The 25360-nt window shown below is 39.0% G+C and overlaps 1 protein-coding gene across 1 annotated transcript; it reads left to right on the plus strand.

The window, feature by feature from the left end:
* Positions 1 to 1588: 1588 nt before the first annotated feature.
* LOC104104964 (xylan O-acetyltransferase 1-like) lies at positions 1589 to 4444 on the plus strand. Its single transcript, XM_009613183.4, has 5 exons — positions 1589 to 2267; positions 2346 to 2517; positions 3238 to 3437; positions 3521 to 3679; positions 3763 to 4444. The coding sequence occupies exons 1-5, from the start codon at positions 1675 to 1677 to the stop codon at positions 4109 to 4111; spliced, it is 1473 nt and encodes a 490-aa protein (XP_009611478.1). The 5' UTR covers positions 1589 to 1674; the 3' UTR covers positions 4112 to 4444.
* The last annotated feature ends 20916 nt before the right edge of the window (positions 4445 to 25360 follow it).

The following is a 25360-nucleotide window of genomic DNA, read 5'->3' on the forward strand; positions in this document are numbered from 1 at the left end:
ACACCATTAACCTCGTTCCCCCCGAAAATCATGTTGATCTTTAGACGAGGTCTTGATTTCCACATGTCTCGCTTTTCATCTGTTTCCGGTTCCACGTGTCGCTCTATTATACGAGTATTTAATATGAACTAATTTTACCCTATACGACTATCCTATTTATTTTTTCAATACTTTCAAAAAAAAACCTTTCTCTTCTTCCTCCACTTTCCCATTATTAGCTTTTCCAAACGTTAAAACATGCCAAATAAAATATTTGCAAAATTTGGAACTTGACTTAACTTGGAAAGAAAGGGATACAATGGGTCATCCGTCAGACAAATGCTCTAGTAGTGAAATGAGAAGCAAACTACAGAAGTGATAGACCTCTGAAAATTATTGGTGTATACGAAAGAAAAGCTTCCGTAGCTTTTACTTTTCTCAAACATAAAGCTAACGATTATTCCTCATATACTTTGACCCTCAACTACTAATTGATTAAGAACCTTAATGATACATCAACTACTTCTAAATCTTGGGTTGTTTGATGACAGTGAAAGCTCATTTAATCATCTATATATTAATTACATAAAAATTATTTAGAGAACCAGGAATAAATTAATTTTATACATGCATGCAACTGTAGTTTGTAGTCAAATTCAGTTTATTTATTCGCGAAAGAAGAACAGTATCTCTAAGTTTTATTTATGATCGCACGGTTTCAAAGTCGCTCATCTAAAAATAAAGTGTGGATCATTAATTAGCAGAGATCCCTAAATTGTAACAAACATATTATTTGGTGATATACTAAGAATATGTAATCTGTATTTATTAGAGTATTTATTGGACTCGTGGTTCAACAGCGTCATAAATTATAAAAGAAGCTAAAAGTACAACAGCTTAAATGTCGACCCCACTATTTTGTTCTTTTTGTTTCTACTAATTTCTGATTATTTGTCTGTTTTTTCTGTTATGTGCAACAGCTCGCTGGATATTAAGCAACACATAAAGAAAATAACAAGAAAATGATAATCTTTGATTTTGTATATCCCAAAATTTCAATGTGGCCATTAATCCAAATTACATGGAAATTCCCCAATATCAAAATTTTTTCCCATCCCCCAAATATCAACAAGACTACTCAAAATGATAGTAGTAGGAGTTTTCATCCAAATTGGCAAAAGAAGAATTTAATTTTGTTTTTTTTCGAGTTTAATGTATGTGCATTGAAAGTGTATAGTATTTGCAATAACAGAAAACTTATCTATAGAAATCTTACTTTTGTGGTCGAAATACATTTAATTGTTTTTTTAATGTGGGGTCCTTATAAAAGAATATGGAAAACAAGAGTCAGAAAGATTAAATTAACAGATCAATATAACGCTTTGAGATCACTCCTCTTCTCCCAATCTCTCTCGCACATCTAACAAAGGTAGTTGTTCGTTTGCTGGAGCAGGAGTAGCACAGCAGTTTCAAACAAATACACCTAAATCTGAGAATGACAACAACCCTTTAGCCACAATCAATATCTTTCAGAAAACCCCATTTTACCAAATCAAATATTTCCTAACAGAAAAACAAAAAAAAGTATTAATTAAAAAAAGAAAAGAAGTTCGAGATGTTATTACTCTTTCCCTTCTCTATATTTCCTATTGTGAGCAGTTGCATTTCCCATCAGTGTTTCATTTACTCTTTCTCATGCATTCACTCCGCGGCCGAAAAACGCCACTCATTTCCCCTGAATTATTCAACATGAAACAGCACAGTGGCCGTAAGAATAATAATCTCTCAATATTCGTAGTCGTTTTCTCCATATTCCTCTTTGGTTGTTTCATGTACAATGAAGACGTTAAGTCCATTGCAGAATTCCCATTTTCAACACCCAAAGCTCAAGAAATCACTGAACAAGAAAAAGGGATTCAAGAAAGCAGTGTTTCAACTGTGGTTATGAATTCAAGAACTGTAGTTGAAACAGAAACAGAGGCCGTTAGTACTGAACAGGAAGTTGTGAATTTGAAGTCTAGTGAAGAAGAGGAAACGGAAACAGAGCAAGAAGAGCAGAAGATTGAAATGCCAGTTGAAGAAGAAGAAGAAGAGGAGAACATTGAATTGCCACCTGAGGATTGTGATCTTTTTGTAGGGAATTGGGTATATGATAATGTAACACACCCAATTTACAAAGAACATGAATGTGAATTCCTCACTGCTCAAGTTACTTGTTTGAGAAATGGAAGACAAGATTCTATGTATCAGAATTGGAGGTGGCAACCCAGAGACTGTTCTTTACCCAAGTAAGAAGAAATTTCTTGAATTACTATTCTTTTCTTCAATTTTTTAAATACCATTTATGTTAATTATTAAAATTTCAGGTTTAAACCAAGATTGCTGCTTGAGAAACTAAGGAACAAGAGACTCATGTTTGTGGGAGACTCTTTGAATAGAAATCAATGGGAATCTATGGTTTGTTTGGTTCAATCCGCAGTTCCTTCTGGCCGAAAAAGCTTAAACAAGACTGGCTCTTTATCTATTTTCAGAATTGAGGTAAATCTATCAATTCTATTAATTTTTTCAAAAGATGGATATCTCATAATTACTTTCCTCAAGCATAATAATTATGTTTTTGCTTTTATTAGTTTGATAAGACTTTAATGCTACTTTATCAATTAAAGACTTTCATGTAACTTCAATGCTAGTACTTTATTCCCTCCGCTCCATAATAAGTGATTTTTTGGTTGGTTTTACACAGATTAAGAAATTCACCTTTAGCCATTAATTAACAATGAATTTGACTATATTAACATTTACTTTTTCTTCACATAAACACTCCTAACACATACTCTAATACTATTTACTCCAACGACAATATAGAAAAAAATAATTAATTCATTCTTAAAATCTCAAAAAATTACTTATTTTGGACCAAAAAAAAAAAAAGACTGACCGGAGAGAGTATTAATTAAAGACTTAATGCAGAGTACTTTATTAATTAATCCTACTAAGCATGATCTACTGTAGTTTTGACTGTGTCTCAATTTAATGATGTACTGTTGCTTAATAAATAATCTTGATTAGTTAGACAGGTCGCCACTACGTAATGACAGAGATTCATCGTCTATTTAAAGCCTTTTCTGTTCACCTAATATAGGTGAAATTAGTTTGTTTCTGTTGAAAAACTCTTGTAGTGGTTGGATTATTGTCACTAACCTGGAAAATTGACTTTGTGTATTAAACTTTTCTGTTTTATAATATGAATATATGCAGGATTATAATGCCACAGTGGAGTTTTACTGGGCCCCATTTCTGGTGGAGTCGAACTCAGATGATCCAAATATGCATAGCATCTTGAACAGAATAATCATGCCTGAATCTATTGAAAAGCATGGCAACAACTGGAAGAATGTGGATTATCTCATCTTCAACACTTACATTTGGTGGATGAACACTTTCAGCATGAAAATCCTGTAAGTAAACACCTTCATTTTATTCCTCTACAATATTCAATCGAGTTTAATTCATGCACTAACGATGTGAGAAATATTTACAGGCGAGGATCATTCGATGAAGGGGCGACAGAATACGACGAGATAGATAGACCAATAGCTTATCGGAGAGTTTTGGCAACATGGTCCCAATGGGTCGATAACAATATAAATCAAAATCGCACCCAAGTTTTCTTCATGAGCATGTCTCCACTTCATATAAAGTAATTCCCCTTACCCTTTTGCTTTTAAATCTTGGCTGACAAACATAAATATACTAATTCTTGAGTGCAAATGGGTGAAACAGGAGTTTAGATTGGGAAAATCCTGATGGAATAAAATGTGCTAAAGAGACAACACCAATATTGAACACATCAATGCCACTAGATGTTGGAACAGATAAGAGACTGTTTGTGATAGCAGCAAATGTGACTGAATCAATGAAAATCCCAGTTTATTTTCAAAACATTACAGCATTATCAGAGTACAGAAAAGATGGTCACACATCAGTTTACACAATTCGTCAAGGCAAAATGCTAACACCTGAGCAACAAGCTGATCCTGCGACCTATGCTGATTGTATCCATTGGTGCCTCCCTGGATTGCCTGACACTTGGAATGAATTCCTCTATTCGCGTATTATTTCACGTTCTTGACACTTGGACCTTCTTCATTGTGCAGCTCTTACTACAAATTTTCCTCTTTTTGTTTTTTAACCTTTACCCACAATATTAATTTTTGCGCATTTTCAGTTTGTTTGTTTTTTTAAAATCAGAAGAGCAAAAGGAAAAATCTTGTAGCTGTCCTTCCTTAAGTTGGGCTTCTTATTCTCTTTTTCATCTGTTTCTGGGGATTTTCATTTGGCCTATGAGTTTAGTGGAACTGCCAAATTGGACGAAAACTGAATGGGAAAATATATGTTGTACGACCAATTGTACAATGAAATTTTATGATTCAAAGGAAATAATAATAGATGCAAATTGTAAGTATCTCTTCAAAAGTGTTGCATTAGCCAGATGCTAATTTTGATAACTTTGAATGGTGAGTTGACCGCATGCATACATACAAAAGATGTATATATTCTTAATTTGTAAACAGTAAATTCAGTTAATTTGTATTAATCTGATTGTAAATATATTTTGCACGGTTAGTTGATGGAATCGTTTAACATTGCCCATCAATAAAAATTACTCCACCAATATTTGTGAAGTTGAAGGTTTGGAAGGTTAAGAGGTTTGACCGAGAGTTGACTTTATTGATATCGCGATAAAGGGCCAAATATACCCATGTACTATAAGAAAAGGTGTAAATATACACTTTGTTATACTTTGGATCCAAATATACCCCTGTCGTAATACTATTGGTTCAAATATACCTTTTTTTCATTAAGTTTGTCCAAGGTGGACATCCAATCATACGTGACATTGATATTTGATGAGGTGGATGCCACGTGGCATGCCACCTTAGTGCCCCTAATCCATATATAAAAGACTAAAATTTGAAATACATTATTTTTTTATGGTAGCGGTAATGGTGGCAATAGTGGTTGAGGGGAAGGAAATTTTAGTGGCGGAAAAAAATAAAAGTTAGAGTTAAAATGGGTTAGGGGCGCTGAGGTGGCAAGCTATGTGGCATCCACCTCATCAAATGTCAGTGTCACATAGGATTGAATGTCGATTTTGGACAACTTAACGAAAAAAGGTATATTTAAACTAATAGAATAACAACAGGGGTATATATTTGGACCCAAAGTATAATGAAGGGTATATTTAAACCTTTTTTATAGTACAGGGGTATATTTGGCCCTTTTTTATTGATATCGAGATCAGATTCCGATTCCGAAAGTTGGAATAGGTCTGTTGTGTCATTTATGACTTGGATGCAAAATTCGAGGTCATTCAGAGTTGGTTTGGTATGTTTTATCGTTAGTTTTGGAAATTGAATGTTCATGGATTCAATAGGTTTGAATTGGGTTACGATTCATAGATTTGATGTTGTTTGATGTGATTTTAGACTTCGAGCAGATCCGTTATGTGATTTGGGACTTGATGGTATGTTTACACGGGGTCCTGGTGTGCTGTGTGTGATTCAGATTGAATCCGGAATTATTTTGGACTTAGAATAACTTCTGTCTAGGTGAGGTTCTGGTGCAATCGCACCTGCGCACTTTGGGCCGCAGGTGCGGCACCGCAGAAGCGCCACGAGAGCCCAAAAGCGAGATTTGGGGGTTGGGCGAGCTGTGACCGCAGGTGTGGTCGTTTCTCCACAGAACCGGTTGTGTTCGCATAAGCGGTTGTGTTCCGCAGAAGCGCAAGCGCAGATACGCACAACGGGCCGCATAAGCGATTTTCCTGGCTTAATGAAAATCGCACCTGTGATGGATTTTCTGCAGGTGAGGAGTCGCAGAAGTGGCTATTGGTCCGCAGATGCGGAATAGCTGGGCAGAAAAGGGGCTGAATCGAGGGTTAGAGTTAATTTTCATCTTTTGAGTTATAGAGCTCGATTTTTGGTGATTTTGGAAGGGATTTTCAAGGAGTTGATCGGCGTAAGTGTTTTAGACTCGGATTTGATTATTATATATGAATCCATCATTATTTTTATCATTTAATTAGTGTTTTGAGTTGAAAAAATTGAAAATTTTTGTGATAACTTTCTAAGCTATAATTTGAGGATTTGAAGGTCGATTTTGAGGTCAGAATTGAATAATTTTAATATTGTTGGACTCGTTATTAAATGGGTGTTCGGATTTTATAAGTTTGATCGGGTTTTGAGATGCGGTCCCGGGATTGAGTATGGTTTGTATTTATGGTATTAAGTTATTTTAGTTAGATTCGAGCCGTCTAGAGTTGGATATTAACGGAAAAGGCTTACTAGTGGATTGAGTTAGCTTGTTTGAGGTAAGTATCTTGCCTAACTTTATGTGGGGGAACTACCCCTTAGGATTGGAGTTATTTGTATTATTTGTGATATGTGAAAGCCGTGTATGCAAGGTGACGAGTGGGTACACGGGCTATATATGATATTTGACCGGTTTAGGCTATTTAGACTTTTTTCATGTCTTTTGTTGGGACCAAACACACTCATGCAAGTATACGTGGTCGTCAAGTAATAGAGTAGTGAATAGAGTATCGTTCCCACGAGGACTTATGATTAACTTTTGACTAATTAAAACTCAAATAGCTTATCGATTCAAGTGATTTCTTATAAAATAAATAATTGTCTAATTTACTACCTAAAGACTATCAAGTAACGAAATACTAGAAATCAACACAACACTTAAATAGTTTTAAATAACAATCAATGAGAGATAATATTCCAGGGACACGGGTTATTCAACAATCATGTTGCATTCTTAGCTTAAAATAATTAATTGATTTATCTGGAATGTTGGTTCACAGGGTTGATATTACTCATAAGAATCTGTCGAGCCCTTACTCGCCCATTCAAGCTAACTTAATACCTATATGTCTATGAAATTAAATTTAACAAGAACGCATTTACAATTCCTGTATTGCAACCGAGCAAGGCAATTAGGTATATGTCAATCCCAATTGCGAATCCTTTACCCGATGCCCGGGTTTAAGAACTTGCTCTATTTAATTCTATATGCAATCTAGAGTTCCCACTTTCGAGTTCAACTCTAGATTCGTAGATAGTATTTCACTGTTAGCTACCCAGCAAAATAATTAAAAAACAGAATTAAATAAACAACCCAATATGATAAAATCAACTTCGTCAAATTAAGCTTCAAACATCAACATTCATGTATACCCATGACCCTAGAACAATAGGGTTCTTAGCCACTCATATTCAGGCAATCATCAAAAATTCACAAGAGTGCATAAGAATCAATAAAAGAAAGAGAGAATAGGAACTCAAGACGAATTCTGTGGTTTTAGAACTTTGTTGTGCCTTTTTCCTCTTCTCCAATATGTTAGATAACCTAAAGGAGGCGTTTTTGGCTTATATATTGCGTACAAAAGTCGTGGGCCAAAGCTCTCCTATTCCTAGTCCAAATCGGCTTCAGGGATTGATGCTAAGGTAGATGCGACGCATCCACCTCGTCCTCCATTTCAGTTTTGCCTGCGAAGGTGGATGCGATGCATCCACCTTGTCCTCTATTTCTCAGCTTTGCATGCGAGGGTGGATGCGACGCATCCACCCCTAGTTCCTCCATCTCAGCTTTGCCCAAGTGCGGATGCTATGGCGGATGCTATGGGCTGACTTCACTGCTAAGGGTGTGCGAAATCTGATCTTTTTCTAGAATGGATGCGACGCATCCAATCTCTCTTCCTCTACGTAGAGCACCTTTTCTTCATATTTTTGCACTCCAAACACCCTAATTCACCACACACAACTCAATTAGTCATAAAACCAATAATTAAATCATGTTGGGCATTTTAAAGATCAAATAACATCAAGAAGTGGTTAAAATATGGGTAAAGTAACATCAACACATATCGAAATATGCCAAACATCACTACCCCACACTTAAACCTTTGTTCGTCCTCGAACAAACCATCCTATAGTAGACGAAACAAAATTAAGCTCTTATCATTCAAAGCACACTGCACCTACGACCATGGTTGTTTGCAACAATTAGGCTCTAGACTATGCATCACACACACTTCCCTTTACTTATGCCCTTATTTAAACATATTCGAATAAAGACAACATGCTCACAACAATCCTAACCTCAAAAACCGACTCAATATCATAATGCACTCATGGCTTGAACAACCAACATCATAGAGAAGTCTAATAACGTTACCTATCCCTCGGGAAACCATGTGCCCTCACAACAAGAACAAGAGAGCGAGTTCAATCCACACATTCGAATCTCATGATCAAATATTTTAATGACTCACATATATCAAAGAAAATCTCTCACTCTCACAGAGAAGTCACATGCATGCAATTGGTACCATAGGCTTGCCCTTAATATAAATCTCTACTAATGTAAGCTCGCTCGATCTAAAATCACTTAGGACTTTTTCATGGTTGTAATGTGGGATAAGGGAAAGGTAGGATATATTTTAGGAATAGTGACTCAACCTCCTAAGCACTTTAACACATCATCAAATAACTTAAGCGCAAATTCTTTAACACCACTTCAATTTCACAAATAATATCACCCAAACAATATTTCCTCTTTCTTTAAGCACTACTTTAATTCATACCTACTAGCAAGAACAAGACAACAATTTATTCATCTATATTTTTCTTTCTTTTTTTTTTTTTCAGATTTTTCTCTTCTTTTTTTTTTTCAATTTCCGCTAGTGGTGTATACAAAATAAGTGCACCCTTCTTTCATTCATTGGTTCCACTCAAAAGTCACCCTACACTTAGTCCCTTCTTGCTTCTTTTAGCGCTCATCTAACAATTAAAGTGCTTTAAGAGGTAAAATGATCAAAACAATGTCAATTAAGAATAAAAAGGGTATAGGCTTGTAATTTGGAGACCAAATAAAAAGGTCTACAAGCTCAAAAGGGTTACTAGGGATAGATTTTATTTGTGATAAGTAATAAGCTCAAAAAGAATAAAGAAAGCCTAAAATTATTTTTCAAACCGAGCATCACCTAAAATTAAATTTCGCTTCAACTCACATTCCGGGCAAGTTCTAGACACAAGTACAATACATGGGCAACACAAAAATCTCACCACACATGGCACATGACTCACTAAGGACGGCCCCATTCCGACTCTCAAACAATGCAAGTATTCACGGAGCCACGAGATATTGAGCATTAAGCGCAAAGTGAACACAAGTCAAGAAAACGAGAAATAGGTGCCACAAAACATGCTATCCAATTTATAAAGGCTTCATGATCAATTTTAAAACATAGGAAAGGCACTACACATGCCAAAGCCTGAACATGCTAATATCAAACAAGTCAAGAGCCCCTATGAATCTCATATTTCTTCCTCTATTTATTTTCTAAACTCTAATCTATTCTCAAAGGAAAGAAAGAGAATTTTTTTTTTTTACTACCCGGTTCAAAATACATCCCATGGAAAAGAACCGATGCACAAAGAAAAATCACAGGGGATTATTACTACTTACACAAAAATTTTACTAATTACCAAAGGCTACTATGTCAATCTCCTAATACTAAACTAATTTCAAGAATCAACTGAGAGTTACTCCATATAGATGAATTTACTACTATTACATGCCATTAATCCTTACAGCCCCCAACAATCAAATTGTAACAGTTTAGTACATTCATCCATAAAAAAATATGAATACCCTCCACCCCACACTTAGAACTGTGCGTTGTCCCCAATGCACAAAAATAAGGTAAAGTAGGGTGAGAAGAAACTCCCTCAAGTCAAGGTGGAAGGCTCATCCGCAGTCTGTGGAAGAGCATCGGCATCCATGGCATTCATCAAGACCCCCTCCGGCCTTGCAACATCATCCTCACGTATAGGGAGAGCTGTCATTGTCCTATCATCACCAACTGGAGCTGATTCTATAGCAGGTGGTACATCGACCTCAGTAGGCCTGGTGTGTGGAGCCTCAGGGACTATAGGGGGAACAGGAGTGGATGGTCCGGCAGTGGACGATGCAATCAGCTGTGAGATATCTATATCTGCACGTTGAACCAGAGCTCTGAGGAGTAATGATATCTCCCTCATCATCGTTGCCTGCTCAGTCTGGACTCGGCTTAGATCCGCACGAGTCTGTCTCAACTCATCCCTGGTGGCACTCAACTCGACACGAGTCGCTATCAGCTCAGCCCTGTTCTCTTGCATATCTGCTTGCATCTGCTCAAATAATTGTTGAATGGTGAGCTTAGAAGACCTTCCCTTGTTCGGCTCTAGAACATGAGTGACATCGTATGGTCCTGGAGCTTTAGCCTCAATGTCGTCATTCTCCTTGTCCCATAGTACTCCCATCTCTGTCAAGAAAGCCGATAGGGTATTTGCAAAGAACAGCCTCCATTTGTAATTCATCCTGGTGCACTGCATTTGATCATGCATGATGGCTCCTAAGTTGAGCAGTATCCCCTCCAATAAAGCATACAATACTAGTGCGCGGTGACGAGGGACATCAGTTTTGTGTTGGCATGGCATCAGGCGGTTGCATATGAAATTTAGAGCCACACGTGCTAACGCACTCATGAATTCCTTGGCTATAGAATGGCACTCCATACTCCCATGCTTCCAATCTGCATCCTTCCTGGTAGGGCATAGGACAGACTTAATGTGTGCATAATCTAGTGTTTTGCATATGGAGTCAAACCTATCTGTTAGTGTGTGTGGAACCCCTAAGAAATTATTCAGAGCTTCAGCTGACACATTAATATCTACCCCTCTTACTCTCACAATGTTGCCCCTGGCGTGATGCCAATTGGCGTAAAGCTCTCTAACAATAGTGAGGTTGGCTTTACAGTGACCCTTCAAGATGGGTCCCCATTGTTGCACCTCGCGAATTGATTTCAGAAACTCTGGGTACTTTTTCTTAAGTGGTCCGATGTTGATCGGCTTTTCTGGAATGTACTTCTTTGAACCCAGTATCTTATTATAGGCTCGGAATGCCTTCTCATTAACAAAGTTCTTCTCCCAAGCAACTCGGTCTATGGGTTCACCCTCATCTTCATTACTCATGTCGGCATGTAGAAGGTCATTATCCGAATCGGATTCGGATTCAGATTCTGCAATAATCTTCTCCTTTCCCTTATTAGTCGGATCACTCTTTTTGGAGGCTTTTCTCTGGTATGTCACAGGCTCTCTTATCTCTATCCCTTTGCTTGGTGGATTTAATGATGTTTTTGTAATACCCTTCTTTACTGTCCTCCTGACTAATGGTTCCTCTTCTTCTTGCTCTGAATCATCACTTAACTGCCTAGGCTGCAGTTCCTTTTCCTTCTTCATCCGCTTCCTTTTTTTCTGTGGATTTGGGGCACCTGCTGTCTTTCCGGTAGGCTTTTTGGGCGGTTGCTTGTTATTATCTTTGTCTTGTTGCTTGGACGGTTTACTCGTTGCTGCCATTTTACGAACCTAATTACCTGCAATGCAAAGAAATCAACAATTAGTGTATAAAACAATGAAGTTCAGCTCTAAAACAGTTGCAACAGCTTGCACTTCCAATTATTCGCAGAGTCATGCCATTCAATACTTCATGAAACCATAGCTCATGGCTATATAGATATCATTATGCCCAACATGAGGTTTATCCGAGCGATGCTCACTAACCATGTTCAATTGCACATAGCACCTCACTCGACCCCACACTTATTCTCACGACATATCGTTACGCATAGCGCTTACACAATGTAAATCGAGTAACACTTTATAGTTCAAGATGTCTAGCATGTGCCGGATGTTCAATTCATTTAGACAATATATCATAGGCTCAAAACATTGTTGTACACAATCAACACAAACAACCTCACACTTATACACAAGCATATACCAATGTTGCTCGGTTACTCAGACTTCACCGGCGCCCAAATTTACCTCACAGTCAATTCATCGAACATGTGATATGCAACAGTTGCGCCTAGTTCATTCTATCAGTTGGGTGATGCGAATACCCTCCCCAAAATTAACAAGATGAAGGGAATTATAGTTTATCATCTCGCAACCATTACAACTAACAAGAACGACAGCCCTAAACCTCAGACTTTTTCAGTCCCTCTCTTAATCACATGTATGATATTTGAAATTGGCAAAACCTAACTTGTTGCTACCATTGAGAGAGGGAAGAGAGGAGAATTAGGAGAGAAGAAAAAGAAAGAACGAAGAAGATGATGCGTACCTGTCGTGTTTGGATGCGTCGCAATTGGGATTAAAGAAAGAACGAGGAAGACGGGCTTTTTATGTTAGGGTGTCGTGTTTGTTTTTATGTTTGAATTTTGTTTTTGGCCTAAGATGTGTTAAAATATAGCACTTACCTGTGCGTGCGAGCTTGGACGCGACGCATCCCCTCTGCTTTCTCCAAAAATTGGTTGGACGTGACGCGGACGCGATAGACAGACTTCACTGCCTTGAGCAATTGGTCCGTCAATTTTTTTTCATGCTGAGGGGGATGCGACGCATCCCCTCTGCTTTCCCTTATCTGGATCCCCTTTTTTGGACGCGACGCGTCCTAAGTGACTTCTCTGAATTATTATTATTTTTTTAAATACATACAAGATTTAATTCCTACAAAATAATGAACTAACTAACTTAGGTGGCCTCCCAAGAAGCGCCTGATTTAATGTCGCGGCATGACACAACACGTTCTTCATGCCTCCACTAAATCCATCGAGGTCTTGTGACGTGCAATGTCACCACCCAAATAGTGTTTTACTCTCTGGCCATTTACCAAAAATATCGCATTGGAACCTGTATCACACAATTCTACCGCACCATGAGGTTTCACACTAATCACTTCAAACGGACCCGACCATCGAGATTTAAGCTTTCCTGAAAAAAGCTTTAGCCTTGAATTAAACAAGAGAACTTCTTGACCTGGCTCAAACTCACGATGTTGGATGTGCTTATCATGCCACCTTTTGGTCTTTTCTTTATACAATTTGGCATTTTCATACGCATGCAATCGAAACTCATCAAGCTCGTTGAGTTGTAGCAATCTCTTCTCACCGGCCAAGTCCATCTCCATATTTAGCTTTTTAATCGCCCAATATGCTTTGTGTTCAAGCTCGACGGGCAAATGGCATGCCTTCCCATAAACCAACCTGTACGGAGAAGTACCTATGGGGGTCTTGTATGCAGTGCGATACGCCCATAATGCGTCATCTAGCTTCCCGGCCCAGTCCTTTCTATTCCCGCTTACTGTTTTTTCCAAAATCTGCTTTACCTCTCTGTTGGAAACTTCTACTTGACCACTCGTTTGGGGATGATAGGCAGTGGAAACCTTGTGCTTAACTCCATATTTTGCAAGAATATTGTTCAGCAATTTGTTACAAAAGTGAGTTCCCCCGTCGCTTATCAACACTCTTGGAGTCCCAAAACGTGTGAAGATGTGCTTCTTTACAAAGCTTACCACTACCTTTGCGTCGTTAGTAGGAAGAGCAATGGCCTCCACCCACTTAGAAACATAGTCGACCGCCACCAAGATGTACCTGTGCCCATTAGAATATGGGAATGGTCCCATGAAATCAATCCCCCAAACATCAAAAAGCTCTACTGCCAGAATATTTTGCAAGGGCATCTCGTGTTTCCTCGTGATAGTTCCGGTTCTTTGGCATCTATCACAATTTTTAACAAAGGCATGTGCATCGTTAAACAACTTTGGCCAATAGAAACCTGATTGTAGCACTTTTTGGGCGGTTCTATCCCGCCGTGATGACCTCCATATGGCGAAGCATGGCAGTCATGCAATATAGCGTTCATCTCTTCCTCAGGAACACACCTTCTCACCAACTGATCTGCGCACTGCCTATATAAGAATGGCTCATCCCACATGTAGCGCCTTACATCATGTAAGAATCTTCTTCTATTGTCAGGTGTCAATTCTAGTGGTGTCACCCCACTTGCAATAAAATTCACATAATCTGCATACCATGGGGCTTCACCTGAGGTGACTGCTAATAATTGCTCATAAGGAAATGTTTCTTTGATTGACCCTCCTTCAGCTACATGGTTCCGACTTTCTAATCTGGACAAATGATCAGCCACTTGATTTTCTGTCCCTTTTCGATCTCGGATCTCTAAGTCAAATTCTTGCAAGAGGAGGACCCAACGAATCAGCCTTGGCTTGGCGTCTTTCTTTTCAAACAAGTATCTGATAGCTGAATGATCTGTATAGACGATGACTTTGGTTCCCACTAGATAGGATCTGAACTTGTCAAACGCCCACACCACTGCAAGTAACTCCTTTTCAGTAACTGTATAATTCATCTGAGCTGGATTCATAGTTTTGCTCGCATAATAAATGGAGTGAAAGATTTTATCCCTCCTTTGCCCCAAAACCGCTCCGATTGCTATGTCACTTGCATCGCACATCAACTCAAATGGTTGTGCCCAATCTGGGCCAATGATAATTGGTGCAGTCACCAATCTTCCCTTTCAGCTCCTCAAATGCTTTCAGACATGCATTATCCAACTTGAAGGTGACATCTTTCTCTAGAAGCCTGCACAAAGGAGAAGAAATTTTCGAAAAATCTTTAATGAAACGACGATAAAAACCTTCATGACCCAAGAAACTGCGAATGCCTTTGACGGATGTCGGTGGGGGCAATTTCTCAATCGTCTCCACCTTTGCTTTATCCACCTGTAGACCATCTTTTGACACCTTGTGCCCCAAAACTATACCTTCACGTACCATGAAATGGCACTTTTCCCAGTTTAACACCAAGTTCGTCTCTTCACACCTAGCAAGCACTTTATCAAGGTTCATCAAGCAATTATCAAAAGAACATCCAAACACAGAAAAATCGTCCATGAATACTTCTACAAATCTTTCAACCATGTCAATAAAAATAGCCATCATACACCTTTGAAAAGTCGCAGGTGCATTACAAAGACCGAAGGGCATTCTCTTGAACGCATACGTGCCATAAGGACATGTAAATGTAGTTTTCTCTTGGTCCTCTGGGGCTATAGCAATCTGATTATACCCCGAATAACCATCCAGGAAACAGTAGTATTCCTGGCCAGCTAACCTATCAAGCATTTGGTCAATAAAGGGAAGGGGAAAGTGGTCTTTCCGGGTGGCATTGTTCAATTTTCTATAATCTATGCAAATTCTCCATCCTGTGACAGTTCTTGTAGGAATTAAGTCATTATTTTCATTAACTACTACAGTCATCCCCCCTTTCTTTGGCACACATTGAACGGGGCTTACCCATTTATTATCAGAGATTGGAAATACTATACCTGCATCAAGCCACTTAATCACTTCTTTTCTTACCACTTCTTTCATGATTGGATTTAGTCGGCGTTGATGCTCTACACTTGGCTTGTGTCCGTCCTCCATGAGGATTTTGTGCATGCAGAAAGCTGGGCTAATGCCTTTAATGTCAGACATTGTCCACCCAATTGCTCGCTTGTGCTCACGTAGCACCCTTAATAGCTTTTCTTCCTGCAATTTAGACAAGTGAGAAGAAACAATAACAGGTAAAGTGTCAGAACTACCCAAATAAGCATATTGAAGGTGAAGGGGTAGGGGTTTAAGCTCCAATTTTAGAGCTTCTTCAATTGACGGCTTTGGAGGGGGGCCACTTGGCCTATTCAGGGGCTCAAACGGGTGTATTCCTTGCATGTAAGCACATGATGCATCTAGGATATGCATCATTTTTTCAACCTCATCATCAATCATCAAGCTATCAAACAACATGATTGCTTTTTCTAGAGAGTCCTCTAGATATACACTCGTGTCAAGAAGTTGCACATCCACCTCCACAACAGATATCATAGAGAGCTCCTCATAGTGGCGGGGAAGTTGGATTGCTTTATAGACATTGAAGACTGCTTCCTCATTGTCCACCCTCATAATCATTTTCCCTTCCCTCACTTTAATTATTGCATCACCAGTAGCCAAGAGAGGTCATCCCAATATGATTGGAACTTGTTCATCAGCCTCGAAATCTAGAATAATGAAGTCAGCTGGGAAGATAAATTTCCCAATTTGCAGCAGCACATCTTCAATCACTCCTTCGGGGTAGGCTATGGACCTATAAGCTAATTGCAACATCACCGTGGTTGGTCTCGAAGATCCCAGACCCAATTGCTTAAACAAGGACAAAGGCATCAGATTTATGCTTGCACCCAAATCACAAAGAGCACGACCCACATCAATATTACCGATTCGCACTGGAATGGTGAAGCTGCCAGGATCCTTAAGCTTTTGGGGAAGCTTGTTTTGGACCCTTGATGTGCACTCCTCAGTAAGCGCAACCATCTCGAACTCAGTCAATTTCCTCTTGTGAGCCACTATATCTTTAATGTACTTAGCATACTTTGGAATTTCACGAAGTACATCCACCAATGGAATATTTAATTGAACCTGACTCAACATAGAGAGAAATTTATTGAACATGCGATCGTCATTCTTTTTCTGCAATCTCTGGAGGAAAGGTGGTGGTGGCCTTGTAGCCTCCATTCGCTCTGAACTTGCATCATTTTCCTTTGACTCGTGTATTGCCTTAGGTGTCAGCTCCCCTTCAGGTATAGGTTTTTCCTTTCTCTTATTTGGCACTTCCTCTAGTTCCCTCCTGTTTCTAAGTGTAACTGCATTAACTTGAGGGTTCTTCTCTGTATCACTGTGAAGAGAGACTGTAGGTCTAGTATTTTGATTTGCTGCTAACTGCCCCATTTGCCTCTCAAGATTTCTGAAATCGGTCCTGAGCTGTTGATTGTCTAGCAACAACTTTTTCAGCAAGTTATTCGTACTCTCTTCTATTTGTTAGGGTGGCTTCTGAGGCTGATTAAAATTTCCTTGAGGCCTATACTGATTCTGATTCTGTTGATTTCCGCCCCATGAGAAGTTAGGATGATTCCTCCAATTTGGATTGTAAGTGTTCCCATATTGTGCATGCTGATTCATAGAGCCTCTGTTTTGTTGCCCCACATAGTATATAGATTCAGGATTCGTGGGGCACATGTCACTCATATGACTGTCACCACATATTTTGCAACAAATAGACATCTGTTGTACATGTTGCATTTGTTGTGTTGTCATTCGGTTCATCTGATTTGCCAGCTTTGCAATATCTGCTCTCATGGCTGAGAAGTCATCAAGCTCAATCAACCCGGCTGACTTCTGTTTAATTGCTCTTCTTGCATCCCCATCTCCTTGCCAATTATGGTCATTGGCAGTGAAGTTATTTAGCAAGAGTTGTATTTCACTACACGGCCTCGCCATGCAACTACCCCCACAAGCTGAGTCAAGATTCATCTTTGATGCTTCATCTAACCCATCAACAAAAATGTGACCCAATACCTCATCAGTCTGACAATGATGCGGGCAGTCTCTGAGTAGCTTCTTGTATCTTTCCCAAGCTTGACGAAGTGTCTCGCCATCCCGTTGTTGGAATCCAAGAATTTGGCTTCTCAGCGATTTTGTCTTCTTAGTAGGGAAAAACTTGATTAGAAATTTCCTTGCTAAATCATCCCAAGTGTGGATTGAGTTTGCGAGCTCCTTTTGAAACCATTCCTTAGCTTCCCCCAACAGTGAAAAGGGAAATAGCGTCAGCCTGACATAGTCCTTGGAAACGTTCGGATAATTGTAAGTGTCCGTAATTTCCAAGAAGTTCTGAATGTGCCTCTACGGGTCCTCATGAGATAGACCCACATATTGTTCTGTGGACTGAATCAGCTGTACCATGTACTGTTTGAGTTCAAAATGCCCAGTGATATCAGGCTTCACAATAGCCTGAGTCATATTCGCAAGATTGGGCCTTGCGGCTTCAATCACCGGATGCTCTTCATTACCTACCATCTCTATTGGCTGTGGTTGAACTACGATGTCCAACTCTCTTTTTATTCTCGTTCTAGCTTCGACTTCCTTTCTCACTCTATGAAGTGTTCATTCAATTTCTGGATCAAAAGGAAGTAGGTTGTTTGCACTTCTACTCCTCCGCATTCAAGAGGAGAGCCTGTGAATACAAACAAGGCAAACTGAAAATTAAAACTTGAACAAATAAGTAATAACAGCTTAACTCAGTCAAGTAGCTAATTTCTAGGTCCCCGGCAACGGCGCCAAAAACTTGTTGGGACCAAACATACTCACGCAAGTATACGTGGTCGTCAAGTAATAGAGTAGTGAATAGAGTATCGTTCCCACGAGGACTTATGATTAACTTTTGACTAATTCAAACTCAAATAGCTTATCGATTCAAGCGATTTCTTATAAAATAAATAATTGTCTAATTTACTACCTAAAGACTATCAAGTAACGAAATACTAGAAATCAACACAACACTTAAATAATTTTAAATAACAATCAATGAGAGATAATATTCCAGGGTCACGGGTTATTCAACAATCATGTTGCATTCTTAGCTTAAAATAATTAATTGATTTATCTGGAATGTTGGTTCACAGGGTTGATATTACTCATAAGAATCTGTCAAGCCCTTACTCGCCTATTCAAGCTAACTTAATATCTATATGTCTATGAAATTAAATTTAACAAGAACACATTTACAATTCCTGTATTGCAACCGAGCAAGGCAATTAGGTATATGTCTATCCCAATTGCGAATCCTTTACCCGATGCCCGGGTTTAAGAACTTGCTCTATTTAATTCTATATGCAATCTAGAGTTCCCACTTTCGAGTTCAACTCTAGATTCGTAGATAGTATTTCTCTGTTAGCTACTCAGCAAAATAATTAAAAAACAAAATTAAATAAACAACCCAATATGATAAAATCAACTTCGTCAAATTAAGCTTCAAACATCAACATTCATGTATACCCATGACCCTAGAACAATAGGGTTCTTAGCCACTCATATTCAGGCAATCATCAAAAATTCACAAGAGTGCATAAGAATCAATAAAAGAAAGAGAGAATAGGAACTCAAGACGAATTCTGTGGTTTTAGAACTTTGTTGTGCCTTTTTCCTCTTCTCCAATATGTTAGATAATCTAAAGGAGGCGTTTTTAGCTTATATATTGCGTACAAAAGTCGTGGGCCAAAGCTCTCCTATTCCTAGTCCAAATCGGCTTCAGGGATTGATGCTAAGGTGGATGCGACGCATCCACCTCGTCCTCCATTTCAGTTTTGCCTGCGAAGGTGGATGCGATGCATCCACCTTGTCCTCTATTTCTCAGCTTTGCATGCGAGGGTGGATGCGACGCATCCACCCCTAGTTCCTCTATCTCAGCTTTGCCCAGTTGCGGATGCTATGGCGGATGCTATGGGCTGACTTCACTTCTAAGGGTACGCGAAATCTGATCTTTTTCTAGATTGGATGCGACGCATCCAATCTCTCTTCCTCTACCTAGAGCACCTTTTCTTCATATTTTTGCACTCCAAACACCCTAATTCACCACACACAACTCAATTAGTCATAAAACCAATAATTAAACCATGTTGGGCATTTTAAAGATCAAATATCATCAAGAAGCGGTTAAAACATGGGTAAAGTAACATCAACACATATCGAAATATGCCAAACATCATCTTTAATTGAATTGTCATAGCATGTTATATCTTTCATTGTTAATCTACCCTCTTATGCCTTATTTAACATTGTTAACACTTGTTCCACCTCTTACTTGTTATTTTGCTCTTATATGCTTTCGTTGAAATTATTGCCTTCCTTATTGTCTCGTTACTTCTTAAATTGTGGAATTACTTACTTGAAGTTATTTATTCATGGAATATCTCTTGTTTAGCTAATGGTGTTGAAGTTGTAAAATCCATTATCACTTTGAGGCAAAGTTGTTAATTGTTGAGATATCGTTCTTGTTGAGCTATTCACCATTATTTTGTTATTGTTGAGATCCTTGTATACATTGTGGTTAAGCTATGGGCTATTTGTTGTGGAAATATTGATATTGTTGATTCTTTTGGTAAGTTGTGGCATATAGGCACTTGTGGTAAGAGTTGTAATTATGTTGTGATATTGATGAGCATACGGCGGTGTAAGGATATGGGTTAATGTGCATGTGGCAGCATAAGGTGGGATTTTTGTGCGTGTTACTAGTAAGGGAATTACTTGAAGCCACGCAGCGACATAAGGTGGGATAAAGTGCGTGTAGCTATATTGGAAAAAAATTATTTTCAAACTCTCTAATGGTAAGGCTCACTCGACGGTGTAAGGAAAGATTGTGATTGTGATTGTGAAATGAGATTACGAGACGGTACCTCAGTTGTGATTCTTGTTGTTATCTCTCATTTACCTCACTTGTATTTGTACGTATTATTTTCTTGATGTTCTTATTATGTGTTCCTTCCTTGTTGCCTTTATTGCTTTAAATTCAATTGTATCTTATCCTGTTGTATTGCTTTATTGCCTCAATTTTCTCTTTTCCATTATTAGAATGTACTATACTTGTTCAACTTCTTCTTTTTTATCCTAATAGGTGTCTTGACCTGGCCTCGTCACTACTTTACTGAGGTTAGGCTTGATACTTAGTTTGTACCATTGTGGCATACTTATACTACTCTTTTTTATATTTTTATGCAGATCCAGGTACTTCGACCCAGGCTAGGCACCAGTGAGTAGAGCATTCAGTTCGGAGACTTCAAGGTACACCTGCCCGGCGTTCGCAGACCTCGCAGTCACCCTATGTTCTTGTTTTTCTACTGATTACTCTTTATTTAGATAGTGTTGTATTAGAAATTTTACAGCATATTCGTGTAGAGCTTATGACTCAGTCTCACCAGATTTTAGGAGTTATTGTCAGTGGTATTGTTGAGTTCTATTATGATAGCTAGATGATTTAAATTTAAGGTTCTATCATTATTTTCGCTATTTCTCCATGCATGTTAGGCTTACCTAGTCTTAGAGGCTATAGGCCGTCATGACATCCTCCGGTGGAAAATTGGGGTCGTGACACTACCACTTTAGGATTAACTTCAGACTTATCGGGTTTGAAATTGAAAAAAAGATTAGTCTAAAGTGCAATGCACTTAAAGCCAATTAGGTCTAAAGTGCAAAAAAAATGCACTTAAGATGCACTTAAAGTCAAATAGGTTTGAAGTGCAACAATTGTTTTCATGCACTTAAGGTCAAATAGGCCTGAAGTAAAAAAGGTGCACTTCAGATGCACTTAAGGCCAAATAGGTCTTAAGTGCAACCAATGTTTTCATGCATTTAAGGCCAAATAAGTCTAAAGTGAATAAATTATACTTCAGATGCACTTAAGACCAAATAGGTCTGAAGTGAAACCAATATTTTTATGCACTTAAAGTCCAAATAGGTTTGAAGTGAATAAATTGCACTTCAGATGTACTTAAGGCCAAATAGATCTGAAGTGCAACCAATGTTTTCATGCACTTAAGGCCAAATAGGCCTGAAGTGCAAATTGCCGATAAACAGAAACTTGTTCTTCAAATTTCAACAATCCAAAACACTATTTAATACCTAAATCTGCTCCAAGTGAGCTCAAATTACTTGTTTGTCGTAGACTTCAAAGAAGAGAAAAGAGGCATTCGTCAACGTAGGAAGGCCAACCGAGCGAACATAACCTCCAAATATTATCAAGAACAAATCGTGATCATCAATTTGTCAAAACAACAATAAAACTAACAAACTCATTTTGCAATTAAGAAGAAGAAGAAAAAATCCTGAGCAATAGTAAAAAAAATAATAAAGTGCCACAACAACTCACCACTGTAAAAAACCATAAACTACCTTAAAACATGCTCACAAATACCATATAAATTCACGGTCACCTTTACTTTTATAGAAAAGAAGAAGAAGGAGGAGAAGGAGGGGGAGGAGAAAAAGTCCTAAAGTTGTCTATACTTTGGGTACTAGTTAATTTTTTTAAAAAAAAGTGGGTACGAGTTAAATGAGGGCGGTTAATGTCCCTGTCACGACCCAATTCCGTACTAGGTCGAGACTGCACCTAACACTACTGCTAGGCAAAGCACACAAGTGAATCTACCATTTATTTATCCCCTTTTAACATATTTTAACTACACCAAATTCCATGAAATGATGATAAACCTTTTTAAACAAGTTTCAACATGAAAATATATAGTCTACTGCGATAGAGGTGACAAGTATAACAGTACAAAAGTGCTACAAATCCCCAAAACCCGGTGTCACAAGTACATGAGCAATCTTGGGAATATACAAAACCACTAAGACTATTGTCTGAAAGTAATAGACAGAAATGGTAAATAAGATGGAAGGAGACTCCGGTGCTATAGATCGTAGCAAGGCAAGCAGCTCACCCCTAAGTCTCCATAACAGATCGGCTATACGCCCGCGTGACCACTGGTGGGACCTGTCTCAGTACCTGCACATTAGTGCAGAAGTATAGCATGAGTACGAAGAACAACACGTACATAGTAAGTATCTAGTCTAACCTCGAAGAAGTAGTGACGAGGGGTCGACTTGACATTTACTAGAGGTCAATGATAAAAAAAATATGCATAAAGTAGACATGGTGAGCAAACAACATGCATCAATTAGACAAATAAAGGAAATTACAATAAGTACATCAGGATTTCCGTAATACATCACCAGCATCTCATAACTGACCGTGAAGGTCCTAGCTCAATTATTCAATCTGGGACCTGTTTTGGTTATTAAGCATGAAGTTGTCGAGGCGAATGGCCCAATCCCATAAGAATAGTGGTACTCAGTACTACCAAGGCGAATGACCCAATCCCATAAGAATATGATACTGCCGAGACAAACGGCCTGATCCCATAAGAATATGGTACTGCCGAGGCGAACAGCCCGATCCCATAAAAATATGATACTGCCGAGGCGAATGGCCCGATCCTATAAGAATATGATACTGCCTAGGTGAACGACCCAATCCCATAAGAATATGATATTGCCGAGGTGAACGGCCCAATCCCATAAGAATAGAGATGTTTACCTCGCACGCGGAAGTAATTCCGACGTGAGAGGACGTGGATTTTTCATAAGTATTAATTATTCCTCAAATTTTCCAAAAGAAGAAGGCTACATCGATAATCACAATTTTAAATCCCTAGCCTCAGCTCTATTCAAGACAGTTAATACACAAGATAATCACAACAGTACAATTAAAAGCATGGTGTGGATCTAAGTCTACCCCGGACATATCATGGAATAAATCTATGCATGGACTCTCGTCATCTTGTGTGTACGTAGCTCCCCACACAAGAAATACACAACAAAATACACCTAAGGGGATGAGTTCCCTCTTACAAGGTTAGACAAGAGACTTACCTCGCTCCAAAGCTCACTTCCGGTCAATAAATTCACTCTAAAGCCTCAAGTCAGTGCCGAAAAATCCGAAACTAGCCAAATATTATAAGAATTAATCAATATATGCTTAAAAGCTCATAATTTAGCTATTAGAGTAATTTCCCAGCCCAAATTGAAAGATTCTTAAAATTCTCCCCGGGCCCTTGTGCCCGGATTCCAAACTTTTCGAAGATAATTATTACCCATAGCCTCACGAACTCAAATATATAATTTTCACTCAATTCCATAACCACTTACGTGGTCAAATTCCATTTTTACCAAAACCTAGGTTTTTCAACTAAACCCAAAATTTCTACAATTTAAATGTTAAGAATCAACTCAAAATCTATGTATTTAACTTATATTAGGTAGGAATTACTCACCCTATAATGCTTTATGAAAACCCCTCTCCAAGAAGCTCCAAATTCGGACCACACAAGTGAGAAATGGGAAAAATAGGTCTAAGTCCCGTCTTTAAAAATGTTTTCTGCCCAGGTCTGTGCCTTCACCGCGATCGCGAAGGCTAAACTGATGAACACAGGAAAATAACTCTAAGGGATCGCGAGAGGACACGCGCAAACATGATACACTGGGCTGCCTACTATTCGTGAACGTGTACCCAACTCACGAACGTGTAAGGAAACTGGGTTGCCCAGGCCCAGGCCCTCGACTCTATGCGAACGCGATACATCTCCCGTGAAAGTGAAGGCCACTGAACCCAAGCCTTAGCGAATGAGGCCAAGACATCAAGAACACGAAGCACAGAACCACCCAGTCCCCAAATTCCTCCTTCGCGATCACGTGGGTTCCTTCGCAATCACGAAGAAGGAAACCAGAACAGCACACTAGCAGAATTTTGACTTAGCTCCGAGCGGTCCTAAACGCACCTGAGCCCTCTGGGACCCCGTCCAAATGCACCAACAAGTCTATAATCATAATACGGACCTGCTAGAACTCCCGAAACACGTAAAACAACTTCCAAACTAAGAATTGCACCCCAAAACCAAATTGGATCAAGTTATGAACTTTAAGCTTTTCAACTTACTTCGAACGCGCCGAATCATACTTAGACTACTCGGAATGACACCAAATTTTGCGTGCAAGTCTTAAATAACCATACATAACTATTTCCAGGCTTGGAATCCCAAAGGGACCTCGATAATACCAAAACCTACTCCAAACCAAACTTAAAGAACTTAAAAACCTTCAATGCGCCAACTTTAAACATTAAGCGTCGAAACGCTCCCGGGTCATCCGAACACACGCCCATGTCCAAAATCATCATGAAAACCTATTAGAACCTTCAAATCCCGATTCTTAGGTCGTTTATGCAAAATGTTGATTCAAGTCAAACTTAACCATTTTAAGCCATTATTAAGGAACTAAGTGTTCTGATTTCAACTCGAACCCTTCCAAACTCGAACTAACCATCCCCGCAAGTCATTAAACAATAAAAGCACATACAAGGAGTCTTAATCAGGGGAATGACGCCAGGTCGTTACATTCTCCACCTCTTAATCAAACGTTCTTCCTCGAATGGGTCTAGAATCATACTTGGAGTGCTGAATAGGTTTGGATATCTGCTCCTCATGTCCTCCCTGGCCTCCCTAGTCGCTTTCTCAACTGGTTGGCCCCTCCACTAGACCTTTACTGCAACAGTCTTCTTGGACCTCCACTGGCGAATCTACTTGTCAATAATGGCAACTGGCTCCTCCTCATAACCCAAACTCTCATCTAACTGAACCGTGTTGTAATCTAGCACGTACGACCTGTCGGCATGATACCTACGGAGCATAGACACATGGAAGATCGCATGAACTCCCGATAGACTGGGAGGGAAGGCAAGCTCATAAGCAACCTCCCCAACTCGCTTCAACACTTCAAATGGACCTATAAACATTAGGCTCAACTTGCCCTTATTTCTGAACCTCATGATTCCCTTCATCGGCGAGACTTTCAAGGGAACCTTCTGTCACGCCCCAAAACCGAGGAGTGCAACAGGCGCTCAATCGAGTGAACCCGATCGAGCAAGCCTGTTAGATTTCATTCTACCCAAACTCATCCATGAATAAAGATAATGCATATTATC

Source organism: Nicotiana tomentosiformis, chromosome 3 (assembly GCF_000390325.3).
Source record: "Nicotiana tomentosiformis chromosome 3, ASM39032v3, whole genome shotgun sequence".
Lineage (NCBI taxonomy): Eukaryota > Viridiplantae > Streptophyta > Magnoliopsida > Solanales > Solanaceae > Nicotiana > Nicotiana tomentosiformis.